This window comes from Rhinopithecus bieti, unplaced genomic scaffold (genome assembly GCF_001698545.2).
Source record: "Rhinopithecus bieti isolate Rb0 unplaced genomic scaffold, ASM169854v2 scaffold_19901, whole genome shotgun sequence".
NCBI lineage: Eukaryota > Metazoa > Chordata > Mammalia > Primates > Cercopithecidae > Rhinopithecus > Rhinopithecus bieti.
In genome coordinates, this window is record NW_016809629.1 from 432,712 (window position 1) to 448,827 (window position 16,116).

Genomic DNA, 16,116 nt, shown 5'->3' on the forward strand with positions numbered 1-16,116 from the left:
TTTATTTATTTATTTATTTATTTATTTTTTGAAGCCAGTCCTGCTCTGTTGCCCAGGCTGGAGTGCAGTGGCCTGATCTCAGCTCACTGCAACCTCTGTCTCCTGGGTTCAAGCAAGCCCATCTGGCTAATTTTTGTATTTTTAGTAAAGATGGGGTTTCACTATGTTAGCCAGACTGGTCTCGAACTCCTAACCTCAAGTAATCTACCCGCCTTGGCCTCCCAAAGTGCTGGGATAACAGGCGTAAGACACCATGTCCGGCCAGATTATGCATTTAAAGGCACATCTCCTGGTGCTACACACTGACTGCCCTTGTCACTTTTCAGTGAGGGTGCTGCGGATGAACTAGTTCTGGGGTGAAGTTTGGCCAAAACCAAGCAACAGATTAAAGTCTCGAATGAACACAGAAAGACAAGAAAGGCAATATATTGGGAAAAGATTTTGTTGTAGTTATGCCTTACAGTCACATAATGAAAAGGACTAGATATTGGCTAGGTTATATTATCTATATAAGACAGTATAATACCATGTTGCTTTTTTCTTTTCTTTTTTTCTTTTGTAGAGACAGGGTCTCACTCTTGCCCAGGCTGGAGTACAGTGGCACGATCATGGCTCACTGCAGCCTTAAACTCCTGGAGTCAAATGATCCTACTGTCTCAACCTCCCAAGTAGCTGAGATTACAAGTGTGTATCACCACACCTGGCTAATTTTTAAATTTTTTGCAGAGACAGGATCTTGCTATGTTACCCAGGCTGGTTTTGAACTCCTGGCCTTAAGCAATCCTCCTGCTTCAGCTTCCCAAAGCCCTGGGATTACAGGCATGAGCTGCCACACTCAGCTAATTTTTAAAATTGTTTGCAGAGACAGGGGTCTTGCTATGTTGCCCTGGCTGGTCTTGAACTCCTGGGCTCAAGCCATTCTCCCACCATGGCCTCCCAAAGTGCTGGGATGACAGGCTCACTGGATGCAGTGAGTTACTGCACCTAGCCCACACTGCTTTTTGATGGTGCCTCTCCTATGAGAAATAACTATGATATTTAACCCAAATTTGGGCATCTGCTCTCAGATCCTGCCCAGAATGTTGGACCTTTTATTTGTATGTCTGATTCCTCATTGTTAAGAGGTTCTCATTAGTGTTGGCTTTGTGTCCTTTTACCTCAATTTCACCAACTCTTTTCTAGGTTTAATGTTTTTCTAGGCTACAGTTCACTTCAGATATTTTCATAAGCAGATCAGATTTTGTAGTGAGTATTAAAAGCATCAGCCGGGAGAGATCACTTTCAGAAGCAGTTGTTGAAAAGCTCCCATGGAACTGTAGGGGAACAAAGGGCCTGGCTGATAAGCTGGGCACATTATTAATCCCGAATGTTAATTCTGGAAACCTGGTTGCCTGGCAGCAGCAGCACTTTTCAGGGAACCCCTGGTATTTCCTTCAAAGGCATCTGAGTTGCAGAAGGATCATTTATGGCTGTGCAGGACTCAGTTTATGAAGCAACACACACAGCTGCTCCCATGAGTGCTAGGCGTGCTGACCTTTGAGCTGAGGCTGGCTGTGATCCTGTGTCAATCCCTAAGGCGTGCTTTGGGAGGAGAAGGGGCCAGCCTGGTGCTGCCAAACCCATATTAGGCTCCATGGCAGCGCCAGGCCTACCCGCGGACACGTCCTTAAGCCTCTTCCACATCTGAGCCCTGGGCTCCTCAGGGACTAGTGGTTTTAAAAAGAGAGCCAGGGTTTGGAGCACGTTTCATAGCACAGATTCATAGCTTAGAAAATACATGATATGGTTTATATTCTTTTTTTTTTTTCTTTGGTTCGGAGTCCCACTCTGTCACCCAGGCTGGAGTGCAGTGGTGCGATCTTGGCTCACTGCAAGCTCTGCCTCCTGGGTTCACGCCATTCTCCTGCCTCAGCCTCCCGAGTAGCTGAGACTACAGGCACCCGCCACCATGCCCAGCTAGTAGAGATGGGGCTTCACCGTGTTAGCCAAGATGGTCTGGATCTCCTGACCTTGTGATCCACCCGCCTTGGCCTCCCAAAGTGCTGGGATTACAGGCATGAGCCACCGCGCCTGGCCTAGATTCTTACAATTGAAATAATCTCATGATGTGAGACAATGATATCAACCTACCCAGTTGAATTCAGACCGTAAGATTTGTCCTTCCTGAAACCTGCTCTATTTTCTGTGGCTGACTTTACAAATATATCCTGGAGCAGGAGAGTTTGTAAAGAAAGGTAGGGAGCAATGGGACCACCTGTGAGGACAGCAGGGAGGGGAGGAGAGAGGGGGCAGCTGAGGGAGGGCCTGGTGGGGCCAGGAAATACCTGCAAGAGGGCCTGGGAGTAGGTGATAGCATTTTAGCCTCAGGGGTGTCTGAAGATAAATAGGATCACCTTAGTGTCAGGAAGAACAGAGGGAAAAAGATACTTTAACGTAAGATAATGGCATCTGACAGAGGAAAGAGATGAAGCATGGGATAAGAGTGCAAGACACGACCTAGGGAAAGTGGGGAGATGGGCATCTCAGAGGCCACCATTCCGGTGCAAAGGAAAGAAACGGCAGAGCAAAGGCTCAGGCTCCAGGGAGGTTGCCGGGCAGGGGTGAGGTGGCAGAGTGTGGCTGGGCAGAGGGAGCTGGAAGAGGGCTGTGTGCTTCTTAAGGGGTTCGAGGAGCTGGCTCATCTGTGCTAGTGTGGGTCTTTCCACAAAAAGATGCAGACTTTTGAATTATCAGACTTTTGGAACCATTGCTGGTTTCCTACAAAATGGACAGACTACTGCTTTAGGGCTGAGCTAGTCCCACATGATGACTTGTTCAGGACGTTTTGCTGGCAGCAATAATTTCTACCCAATCACCTTAACTCCAACACAACTCTGTCAGAAAGCACAGATGCTCAGGGCCTTGGGGAGAAGTGACTAAAAGAGAAAACAAAAGAATCAAACAGAATAGAATTAAAGACAGGGGGAGAGAGGGAGAAGAAAAAAGGACTGTTGGATTTAGAAGCAGAAGACTGGAGAATTCAGGCATCTGGACAGAATCAGCTGTGGTTTTGGCCAATGGTAATTACACCACCACCTTAAATTTATAGCTCCCAAGGCAAAGACCCCGATTTTACGAATCTACGTAACTCACACAAATTCCCAACAAAATAGGCTTTGAGATTCATTTAACCATGTAACAACAACAAAAAAAGTTTAAAAACCAAAGCAAACAAAATCAAGTTATTCAAGCAAAACCCCAAATTGCTTTGGTAAACCCAAATTCTAGTTGAGGTAAGTATCCTTCATTCTTTCAGTAAAGAGCCAAACGGCAGGGGTGGGGAACAGAGAAGTGAAAAAAGTTATCCTGTCCGCAGGAAGAGTCAGCAGATGAGGCCCTGTTCATGAACCCTCCAGTCACACGGAGGTCTTCAGCGTGGCCTCCCTAACAAATTTCTTTAATAAGCAGCACCATGCCTCTAAAGTTTATCGATCAAAAGGAAAAAAACTTAGTTAAGATTTAACTTTGTGGCCAGGCCTGGTGGCTCACGCCTGTAATCCCAGCACCCTCGGAGGCTGAGGTGGGAAGATCACGAGATTAGGAGTTCGAGACCAGCCTGACCAACATGGTGAAACCCCGTCTCTACCAAAAATATAAAAATTAGCTGGTTGTGGTGGTGGGTGCCTGTAATCCCAGCTACTCAGGAGGCTGAGACAGGAGAATTGCTTGAACCAGGGAGGCGGAGGTTGCAGGTGAGCCAAGATAGCGCCATTATATTCCAGCCTGGGCAACAGAGTGAGATTCCATCTCAAAAAAAGAAAAGAAAAGATTTAATTTTGTCAGTGTTTTTCTTGATTTGTCCCACACTTTCAACACATCTAGTCAGATTTTCCTGACTAGAAAAATCTTAATTTCCGCTTGATGGAATTAAATCTTAGATATCTATCACAACTAAAATGGTGAATTTTACAAATAACGGTTATTTTTCTAAGGTAAATTTCCATTATATCTGACTATGCTGAGATATACATATGTTCCGTGAAGGCAAGAAATTCAATAATGACTATAGTTGTTGGAATAAAAGTGATCTTGAACCTGATTTTTTTTTTCTTTTGAGACAGGGTCTGGCTGTGTCGCCCACGCTGGAGTGCAGTGGCACAATCACAGCTCACTGCAGCCTCAATCTCCTGGGCTCAAGCAATCCTCCCACCTCAGCCTCCCAAGCAGCTAGGACTATAGGCACGTGCCAGCAAGCCCAGCTAATTTTTTAATTTTTTTTGTAGAGACAGGGTCTCCCTGTGTTGCCCAGGCTGGTCTCAAACTCCGGGGATCAAGTGGTCTGCCCATCTTGGGGGCCTCCCAAAGTTGAACCTGACATCTTTACAACACAAAGCATCAAGTTGAGAAGTAGGAGCTCCTTGGCATGTGTTACCGGCCTACAGTGCTTGGTAAATATGGAATTCCTTAGTATACCAGGCTGCTTCTGATCAAACGCCTTCGGAACAAAATGAGATTGGGCCATTGTAAACTTGGTCAATAATCTCTAAATTCTGGGTGTTTAAGAAATGCAAGTGACAGGCCAGGTATGGTGGCTCACGCCTATAATCCTAGCACTTTGGGAGGCAAAGGTGGGTAGATTGCTTGAGTTCAGGAGTTCAACGCTAGCCTGGCCAACATGGTGAAACCCTGTCTCTACTAAAAATACAAAAATTAGCCAGGTGTGGTGGCGGGCACCTGTAGTCTCAGCTACTCCGAAGGCTGAGGTGAGAAAATAGCTTGAACCCGGGAGGCAGAGGTTGTAGTGAGCGGAGATCACGCCATTGAACTCCAGCCTGGGCCACAGAGCAAGACTCTGTCTCAATAAAAAGAAAAAGAAAAAGAAAAAAAAAGATAAAATGTAAGTGACAAAATAAAGAACTCGGGAATCATGGAATGTGGCTGTATTCTCAGTACACCAGCATCTTACCTCCTGCTGCAGGACTCTTCCTACAAGAGGATATGTCCTGTTGAAAGCAGAAGGTGGTAGAATTCCTCTCTAACCCTCTTCTCCCTAACCAAATTACCCGTATACATCAGCTGTCTGTTGTGCCGTCATCTCTACCTAGAGGCAAGCAGAGAAAGAATCCTGTCAGCTGCACTTAACACATGCCTGCCCGGAAGGTTCTTTTCTGTCGTAGCGAGGGCAGTAATGGGAGGACCCACAGGGCTAGGATCTGTGTCCGCCTAGGCCATGGGGAAATCACTCTGTCCAACCAGCCACTCTGCTTATTCACACAGTTCATGCACCTCCACACTTCATCTAGACAACTTGAAACTGCACTAAAAGGTCATGCTATCACCAGGCAACACGCACATTATTTTTTGGCCAGAAAACAAAACAAACATACCAAAGGGAGCTCCCAGAGGTAGAATCAGAAAATTAAAACGAAAGTCGACAAAAGGATGACAAATAATGTAAGAGACCAGAATTTCTTGAAACACACACACTTAAGATTTATTCGGTAACTTCTTTAGAACTTAAACTGTGAATATAAAAGTTAGACTAATAAATATTATTTTTGACATCCAAGTTTTCAAAACATTGCCTCCTAATTGATGAAAACCTTAAGAAAAAAATCTAAATCAACCTTCCTGGAAACTTAGACAACTTTCAAAGAACTCTAAAATAATAAAGCGCTGTTCTACAAAGATCTTTTTCTATACTTTCTGAAAATTATTCACTTGGCTGAAATCTATTTTAGCAACCAAGTTTGCTCAAAAGTTGAGAAAATAAATGGTTGCCTGATATTTAAACACTTTAAAATCATAAATTAATATGCAGAAAGCAAAATAAGAAAGTAAATATGAAACATCCAACCAGTTTTTGAAAAGCCAAAGCAAAAATCACATTTATGGATATGGGCAAAGTACTGTAGGGAAGCGGGTCAGTGGGCGGATGTCCCATCGGCGTAGAGAAGAAGCTACTCACCAACCATGGCACTAACTTCCCCAGCCATGAGCATCTCCACCGTCTCGTTGTACAGGTTCACGTCAATGATACCTTTGCGAATGGTTTCTCCTACTTTGGCTCCTAGTAATACGGAGCCGGTGGTTTCAAATATTGAAGCTAAAATGCACGCCTGCCTCAAGGTCACCACACCAGAGCCCACGGCCGTACCAAAGGAGTTGGCAACATCGTTTGCACCAACAGAAAAGGCCAAGATGAAAGCTATGATGAAACCCAAAATGACCATCCACAAATACTCATCCATGGCCATTTTGGAAAGTGGGTGCCGGGTACTTTTCTTTTGCAGGAATATTTTAAATAAACAAAGCTTGAGGTTATAAACTTCGTAAGGCCAAGAGTTCTTGTAAACAGTGAGTTTGCTCTGGAAAGTGCTGGACAATGTTAGAGGCTGGACAAACTGCTAGCTGCTGGTTTGCAAACTACTGTCAGGACAGTTCATTTGGTTGTGTTCAGTCAGCGGTAAAACACATTCCATATTTTTCTTCCTGATCTGGGAAAGCTGTGATGTCTCCTCCTGTAGCAGAAAGGAAACAAAAGAAATCAATTATACTCAGCAACCTGTAACAGTTTGTTCTTTCAGAAATAAATGTTTTAAGCCTGCTAATGGGATCTAACTTTGGCATGTGATGGACCTAAGCATAAAGCAATTCAAGGAAGATTATAATTAGGATAACCACCCCCAACCAAAAACAACAAAAAAACCTGGTTTCTAGAACTGTCAGGAGTTGAAGCATGCTTAATAACTACAGACTAATAGTAATCCTTACTAGGTTACATTGTTTTATGCAATTGGAAAAACATATTTGATCATTATTTTCAGCGAGGAACAATTGCCTCAAATGAGCAAAAGATTAAGAAATGAGAAATTTAGTTGCATAGTTTTTCAAATATGTGGAATGTGCCCAGTTTCCTGGAACAGCAATAACCAAATCTGAGTCCATGATACCACTGGGTGTGGCCAACGACCCACCTCCACATTTATGCATAAGCAGTGAGCACAGTATGTTATCATGCATGTGTCTGGTAGAGTTTACAGGCCTGGTGAGAGGTCACTTATCTGGTGGGTGACCAAGGCCGGAACTGATAGGCCCCAGAGAGGAACACAGAAGCCTGGAGAATGAGGCAATCCTATCACGATGCCACTATCCCATCTCACTAGGAGGAAAAGCTAGAGGCCCCACCAGGGTCAGGAAGACCCTTCAGGCCTCCTTGCAGCTCACTGGCCTCAGCTCCTCTCCCCTCCCTCATGATGCCCTGGTGTCACTGTCCCCTTGCAATCCCTTGGAAAGACCAGGCACATTCTCACTTCAGGGCTTTTGTACCTGAGGATCCCTCTGCAGGAAGAATCTTCCCCCACAGCTGCACAGCTCCCTCCTCCCTGCATTCAGGTGCCTGCTCAAATGTCAAATGTAAGAGAGGCCTCCCCTGACCCCAGAAGGAGCAGCCCTTCCCCCACGCCACTGTTCCTGCTTCTGAGAGGGAAAGGAGATGCCACGAGATATATCCATGAAATAAAAATGTCACTGTAAGCTTCATAATTATGGTATTCTATTATTGGAGAGCCAAGGCACTGTATATTTTCTTCGAATGGTATCAAGCATATAAACGCTTGAGTTGAACTGAATAAATACCACACCATATACAATATAATAATCTGACGCATCAATAAGGTTATTTAAAGGGAAAAATCAGGACACACAATTTTATGTACACTGTGATTATGGCAATGTTGAAAACGCATATAAAAGGCTGGGTGCGACAGCTCACGCCTGTAATCTCAGAACTTTGGGAGGCCGAGGTGGTTGAATCACTTGAGGTCAGGAGTTCGAGACCAGCCTGGCCAAAATGGTAAAACCCCATCTCTACTAAAACTACAAAAATTAGCTGGGCCTGGTGGCAGATGCTTGTAATCCCAGCCACTCGGGAGGTTGAGGCAGGAGAATTGCTTGAACCTGGGAGGCAGGGGTTGCAGTAAGCCAAGATCATGCCACTGCACTCCAGCCTGGGCAACAGAGCGAGACTCCATCTCAAAAATAAAAAATAATAATGCATATAAAAATACCAAAGGGTATATACTAAAATTATAACGGAAGTTGAACAGCAAGGTTATAGACAATTTTTTCTCTTTCCTCCCCAAACTATATACTGTGGTTACATGTTTTTCAAATGAAAATAATAAACAAATATACAAATATATTGAGCATCATCAATGTGCAATGCTATAAGCACACAATGAAACAGAAAATATACACTGATAGTTGTTATCATTTCTAAGATTTTTCAGCCTATGCAATTTTGGAGATTCAGATCCCAAGTGAGACAAATGAAAAGACCACTCTAAGGGCAAAAGACAACATTCCACTGAAAGAGTATTTAATTAATATGACAGGCACACTAAATCTATACCTGAAAATCAAAACTTTAAAAATTGGGGGCCAGTATGATCTATCTCAAGATATAAACAAATTCTTGATAAAATCTTGTTTGCTGGGCTACCTTGCCAATAGGGCAAACATGAACAATATTCAATTACTGACTGTGAAATATGGCAATGAACAAAAATGGATGTGGTCCTGGTGCATCTGGGAAGTCCAGTGAAGGAAACAGACACTAATCATATCAACACATAAATGTCTATAAACTGGTGACAAGAACTATGCAGGTAGGAGATGGTGCCACACAGTGTTGTGAGAGCACAGCCGGTGGGATGTGGTGTAGCCGGCAGCAAAGGCTCACCTGAGACCTCAGACGGCCACAGTCATGCTGGGCCTGGTGTGGGAGGTGCGGGGGGAACACTCATTCCAGATGGTTCTCATGGTGGGAAGGAGCGGCCTGGAGGCAGGCCAGAGTGAGAGGAAGCAGGATGAAGGTCGGGTGGGTCTGCTTAAAGACTGGCCACCATGGCCGGGCGCGGTGGCTCAAGCCTGTAATCCCAGCACTGTTGGGAGGCCGCAGGGCGGATCACGAGGTCAGGGACTTCGATGGACCATCCTGGCTAACACGGTGGGATGAAAACCCCCGGGTCATCTACTAAAAAAAAATACAACAAACTAGCCGGGGCGGATGGTGGCGGGCCCTTGTAGTCCCAGCTACTCGGGGAGGGCTGAAGGCGAGGAGATGGCGTAACCCGGAGGCGGCAGGCTTGCCAGGTGAGCCTGGAGATCTGGGGGGCACTGCACTCCAGTCTGGGCGACAGAGGCGAGACTGCCGCCTTCAAAAAAAAAAAAAAAAAAAAAAAAAAGACTGGCCACCATGTGGACAGTGGGGTGCCACTGAAGGGTTTTAATCAGAGAGGGGTACTCTCTGGTCACTGGCGTGACCAGACTTGGCTTTCTTTTTTTTGCTCCGCCACCCAGGCTGGAATGCAGTGGCACAAGCATGGCTCACTGCAGCCTTAACCTCCCAGGCTCAAGCGATCCTCCTGCCTCAGCCTTCTCAGTAGTTGGGACTACAGGCATGCACCACCATACCCTGCTAATTTTTAAATCTTTTGTAGAGATGGGGGTTGCCCTATGCTGCCAAGGCTGGTCTCAAACTCCTATCCTCAAGTGATCCTCCTACCTTGGCCTCCCAAAGTGCTGGGATCACAGGTGTGAGATACCATGCCCGACCCAGACTTAGGAATTTTTCTGTTGTTTTTGAGACAAAACAAAGTCTCACTCTGTCGCCCAGGCTGGAGTGCAGTGGCGCAATCTTGGCTCACTACAACCTCTGCCTCCCAGGTTCAAGAGATTCTCCTGCCTCAGCCTCCCGAGTAGCTGGGATTACAGGCACCCACCATCATGCCTGGCTAATTTTTTTTGTATTTTTGTAGAGATGGCGTTTCACCACGTTGGCCAGGCGGGTCTTGAACTCCTGACCTCAGGTGATCCACCCCACTTGGCCTCCCAAAGTGCTGGGATTACAGGCGTGAGCCACCACACCAGGTCCCAGAAGATCCTTCTGGCTGCAGTGTGGTGACCACATTGGATAGAAGGCAAGCAAAAACATGGAGGATGAGTCAGGAGCCCGTTGCATGGCTTAGGCATGAGACGAGGCATCTGGGACCAGGGTGTGGACAGTGGTGGGTGGGAGGGAATACGATGATTTAAGAGAACTGCAGCAGCAAAATCCAACAGGACCAGATGGTGGATTAAACATGGGGGTGGAGAGAGGATAGATGGTTTATGGAACTGAACTGAAAAATACCGAGTAGGTTTTCTTCTTTTCACATTGTTTTCAGTTTTGCTTTTTGGGGCTAGGATAGGGTCTGGCCACAGGTGGGCTTTTCACTGGGTGAACCAGGTGGGTTTACCGTGTCCTTTTTTTTTTTTTTTGAGATGAAGTTTCACTCTGTCGCCGACGCTGGAGTGCAGTGGCGTGATCTCTGCTCACTGCAAGCTCCGCCTCCCAGGTTCACACCATTCTCCTGCCTCAGCCTCCCAAGTAGCTAGGACTATAGGTGCCCGCCACCACGCCCGGCTAATTGTTTTGTTTTTTCAGTAGAGACGGGGGTTTCACCGTGTTAGCCAGGATGGTCTTGATCTCCTGACCTCGTGCTTCGCCTGTCTCAGCCTCCCAAAGTGCTGGGATTATAGGCTTGAGCCACCGTGCCCGGCTGGTTTATACTGTGTCTTAATGGATGATTCCCTTGCTGTGCACCTTGAATATGGCAGTGGCTGTACTACTGTACATGTTGTCAAAACTTGTGAAACTCACACAGGTGAACCACAGGAGCACCGTGGGTGGGAAGAGTGGCTGGTACAAGCCCCCGAGCAGCTTTGCCCTGGTCTGGTTTTGCTTGGGGAAGTTGTTAATCACCTTGATGTTCCCCTTGGCACTGTGTCAACCCGGAGATCCCCTCTCCTACTTAAACAGTGTTAGACAACTCATTTCCACAATTGTGCCTATGCTCTTTAACGCGGCTTTTCTCCTTCACACTCACACCCTCAGCCCACCAGCTTAAGTCCAGCAAGCACCTGCCTAAGGAGAAAGGCTTGCCACCTTCTTTCCTCTCTGTGGTTACAAAAGGAACATTTGTTTCTCCTATGTGGAGAAGGGCAATGAGCACAGGACCTGCAGTCAGGGACTCTAGGTCCATTCCCGTCCAGCCAGCTCCTGGCTATGCAACCCTGGGTAAGTCACCTCAATGACTCACCTGAACCGTGGAGACTGTGGCAGATGCCTCGCCACCGGTTACATGCAAAGGAGAAGGCCCAAGCTCAATTCCAGCAATCAATACGAGGTGACTATTACCATTCTTAGCAGATAAAGCCCTGGGGCGAAGGTCAGGAAGCATAAGGTCCTGTCGCAGTTCTGTTCCTCTCTAGTGGCTGACCCTGGGTACCTCACACACACTTTTTGAATTGCAGCATCTATAAAATGGGGACAGTGACAGCGCATGCATCTTACAGAATTATTGTGAGGATCAAACTTAATTGGGCAGAAGTGTTTCGCTTCAAGCAACTTGAAGTTACTGGCATCACTGTTGTCACAGGAAGAATAACAAACAAGAGGTTCCCAAATCCTTCTGAAAGGATCTTTCTCAGGCAGGCCTGTGCCCCACTCTCTTCCCAGTCCTGTGGGTTTCTCCAGCCTCCTCCCTTAGACCTGCTCTTCTTCCTCAACACGCAGACTCTGACCTTGTTTTTGGTTTAAGACTGACACACGTTGTGAGGGATAGGGACTTTCTTTTTTTTTGAGACAGTCTTGCTCTGTGGCCCAGGCTGGAGTGCAGTGGTGCAATCTCGGCTCACTGCAACCTCCATCTCCCGGGTTCAAACAATTCTCCTGCCTCAGCTTCCCAAGTAGCTGGGATTACAGGCACGCCCCACCATGCTCAGCTAATTTTTGTATTTTTAGTAGAGACAGGGCTTCACCATATGGGTTGGCCAGGCTGGTCTTGAACTCCTGACCTCGTGAACTGCCTGCCTTGGTCGGCCTCCCAAAGTGCTGGGATTACAGGCATGAGCCACTGCACCCAGCCTGGACAGGGACTTTTTAAGGGAAGAAGGGAGGCAAAGAGAAACACTAAAAGGGTGCTAAGAAAAAAACCACTCAACATGGTAAAGACACTTTGGAAAACTACTGGCAATTTGTTTTTCTTTTTTTCTTTTTGAGATGGAGCCTTGCCCTGTCACAGGCTAAAGTGCAGTGGCACAATCTCGGCTCACTGCAATCTCCACCTCCTGGGTTCAAGCAATTCTCCTGCCTCAGTCTCCCGAGTAGCTGGGACTACAGGTGCGCACCACCAAGCCCAGCTATTTTCGTATTTTAGTAGAGAAAGGGTTTCACCATGTTGGCCAGGATGGTCTCGATCTCTTGACCTTGTGATCCACCCGCCTTGGCCTCCCAAAGGGCTGAGATCACAGGTGTGAGCCATCGTCCCCAGGCAATTGGTAATTTATTTTCTTTTTTTTGAGACATAGTCTCACTCTGTCGCCCAGGCTGGAGTGCAATGGTGCGATCTCTGCTCACTCACTACAACCTTTGCCTCCCAGGTTCAAGTGATTCTCCTGTCTCAGCCTCCCCAGTAGCCAGGCCTGCACTACCTCCTCCGGCTAACTTTTGTACTTTTAGTAGAGACAGGGTTTCACCATGTTGGCCAGGCTGGTCTTGAACTCCTGACCTCAAGTGATCCACCCACCTTGGCCTCCCAGAGTGCTGGGATTACAGGCGTGAGCCACTGCGCCTGGCCAACTATTAGCAATTTCTTAAAAGTGCAGTGTACACTCACCACATGACCCAGCAGCCCCAATCTGGTGTGTAGTTGCCCAAGAGAAACAACAGCCCATGTCTACACAGGGAGTGCTCTGCTGTGCACCTTGAGTATGGTGGTAGCTGTGTTACTGCATGTGTTGTCAAAACTCACGAAACTGTTCACTCACAACTGCTGAGCTTTATTTATTGAGGTATATACAGTCTACCTCAAAAAAAGTGATCAGAAAAAATACGGGTCATAAAAGGTAATGTTCACTTTTGATATTTTCCCTTATCTATATTGCAAGCATTGCCCCCCACTTCCACCAAGTCCCCTAGGATGGCATATAGATTACACAGTGAAAAAAAGAAAGAAAAAAGACAGTTCTCTTTTCAATGAGAAAGGGAATCTTCCACTGAGACACAGAAAACCCAGCCAGTTCACTCAGTCAAGTAAGGACTCAGGGAGGGGTGATGTACGTCACAGCACATTTAAAACAATGGCAGACGGATCGAGGTGGGGCTGACTTAGCGCTGTAGACATGAAGCCCACAGAGAGGGGCTCGGGACGTGACTCTTCCGGGGCCAGGGAAGAGAGGAAAGGCCTGCTCCAGAGCCAGCCTACAGACCTCTCTTCAAATCCACAAGGAAAAGAAAAGCCAGCTTTCCACAGACAAGCCTTCCAGATGGCTTCTAGAGGATCTCACAGTAGAAACCCATTTGTTAGTATTAAGTTTACGCAAATATAAACATTTCAGCTGAAAATCATTCCCATGGGGAACCACAGACTGAAGATCCTTTAAATCTGAAGTTCTGGGCACTTCATTGACCAAGACCTGCAAGGACGTCACTCAGAGAAAGTCTGAGTGTGGGCAAGCTACAATCACAGGGTCACTCTGAATCTGTGACCCCAAAGTCAACTCTGAAATCAGTTCTGCAAGGGTAACTGTCATGAATCTGTGATGAAAGGTTCTGTAATGGTATCTACCTAAGTACAGTTAGAAATGGTTTACACAGTTCTTTAAAATAAAAATAATAATAAAAGTAGCTATCTTCTTATTGAAATGGTTCTTAGCTGGGCGCAGTGGCTCATGCCTGTAATCTCAACACTTTGGGAGGCCCGAGGCGGGCCCATCACTTGAGGTCAGGAGTTTAAGACCAGCCTGGCCAACACAGCAAAACCCTGTCTCTACTAAAAATACAAAAATTAGCCGGCATGGCAGTGTGCATCTGTAATCCCAGCCACTCGGGAGGCTGAGGCAGGAGCATCACTTGAATCTGGGAGGCAGAGGTTGCAGTGACCTGAGATTGAATCACTGTACTCCAGCCCAGGTGACAGAGTGAGACCTTGTCTGAAAAAAAAAAAAAAAAAAAAGAAAAGAAAATGCTTCTTGTCCACTGACCAGGCCAGGTCAGATGTACGGCAACTCCAGGGCCCTACTGTGAATGAGGAGCACTCAGCGGGGTATGGGTGCACTTTATAACATCAGCCTCAACTGCTCAAGAAAATAGGCAAAGACTTTGAAATGTGGGCAAATAATGCACAGATGTGGAATATAGTGTCATTTTTATGATTATAAAAAAGAAGAAACATCTAAATGTTCCCAGTCAGGGGTGTGGCTAAGGCAACTTCTTCTAAAAGATGAAATATTAGGTAGCCACTGCAATGATGTAACTTGAGAGATTTTCATGACACTGGAACACAGTGATCCTAGGGGAAACATGGGAACACACAATGACATTAGCCACATGGCCTCTGCTGTGTTTAAGAGAGTGCGGGCTAAGACTTTCAGGAAATAAGCCCACAGGTTAATTGCACTTCTCTCTAGGTCTCTTTTTATTTTTTTGACATTATCCAAAATTTTCTACGATGTGCAATGACCACTTTATCACTGGAAGACCCTTCAAAACACTACATTTTTTAAAAAAAAAGTTAGGAACATCACACCTGTAATCCCAGCACTTTGGGAGGCCGAGGCGGGTGGATCACGAGGTCAGGAAATCGAGACCATCCTGGCAAACATGGTGAAACCCCGTCTCTACTAAAAATACACAAAATTAGCCGGGCGTGGTGGTGGGCTCCTGTAGTCCCAGGTAATCGGGAGGCTGAGGCAGGAGAATGGCGTGAACCCGGGAGGTGGAGCTTGCAGTGAGCCGAGATTGCACCACTGCACTCCAGCCTGGGTGACAGAGCGAGCCTCCGTCTCAAAAAAAAAAAAAAAGTTAGGAACATATCACAAAAATAGGCTTAGTTTTCTTAAATAAACAAAATGAATTTGCCATTAATCTAATTATGTTTTCAGCCAGGGCCTCAATTTTTCTCCAGGCTTACTATCTACGACGTAAAACGTAAAACACATTTTGTATTCCCTTTATTTATCTTTTTCACCATCAAGAATATCCTTTTGTCTAGTATTGGAGCACTTAGTAAAAAGGTCTCTGCATAGTGTGGAGTCTTCTACTATATTCCAATTATTTATTTATTCCTTTGTTTTTATTTTTGAGGCAGAGTCTCAGTCTATTGTCTAGGCTGGAGAGCAGTGGCACGATCATGGCTCACTGCAGCCTTAAGCTCTTGGGCTCAAGTAATCCTCCTGTCTCCACCTCCTGAGTAGCTGGGACTAGAGGCAAGCGCCACCACACCCAGTAATTTTTATTTTATTTTTTTACAGGTTGGAGGGGTCTCCCTATGTTGCCCAGGCTGTCTCAAACTCCTGAGCTCAAGCAGTCCTTCCACCTCAGCCTCTCTAGTAGCTGGGACTATGGGCACACGCCATCATGCTTGGATAATTTTGTTTTCTTTTTGGTAGAGACAAGGTCTCACTATGTTGCCCAGGCTGGTCTCAAACTCCTGGGCTCAACTGATTCTCCCGCCTCAGCCTCCCAAAGTGCTGGGATTACAGACGTGAGCCACTGTGCCCAGCCCTGTATTCAATTTATATTCCAAAGGGCCCATGATCAGTCACAGTCTTTCTCAGTTCTTCCCTCATCTTCCTTATGCTTCTTTTGAGGTTTGGCCTCAGGACTGAACTGAATAGAAAATATCTCGATGGTGCCAAGGACTCTGCTGGCCTCTTTTCTCCTGAAACTGTTTGAAGCTAATGCTTACAAGAAGCAACCTATAATTACGCTTTTATTCCTGTTTTGGTTTACAGAGTTAGAAGATCATAGAACATTAGGGTATGAAGGGACTTTAGCAGTAATCGAGTCCAATTTTGGTCATTTAAAAGATGTGGCTGCATCACTGAAAGTAGATTTAAACAATGAATCCCTAAATGCACTATCTCCTTCCCATGAGTCCACACCACACCACACCACAGTAGGAGGCACTGAAATGAAAGCAATGCCGAGAAACTAGGAAGTGATGCTCCTGGCTGACACTTGCCAGGCCCTGATGATACGAGGTTCAACTCTGGGTGCTGAGGCTCCCTGGGTTCCTGGCCTAAGCTGGG

At 46.1% G+C, this 16,116-nt stretch overlaps 1 protein-coding gene across 4 annotated transcripts in view; it reads right to left on the reverse strand.

Annotated features, from left to right (window-relative positions):
* Positions 1-16,116, reverse strand: part of SLC20A2 (solute carrier family 20 member 2) — a 128,293-nt gene that overhangs the window by 49,286 nt on the left and 62,891 nt on the right. For 3 of the 4 annotated variants that reach the window (XM_017889847.1, XM_017889848.1, XM_017889846.1), the window contains exon 2: positions 5,948-6,500. In XM_017889847.1, the coding sequence (XP_017745336.1) occupies positions 5,948-6,236 (289 nt within the window). In that variant the 5' untranslated portion in view covers positions 6,237-6,500. Of the gene's footprint in view, positions 1-4,945; positions 5,081-5,947; positions 6,501-16,116 lie in introns of all 4 variants that reach the window. The other variant, XM_017889849.1, reaches the window with a different exon arrangement.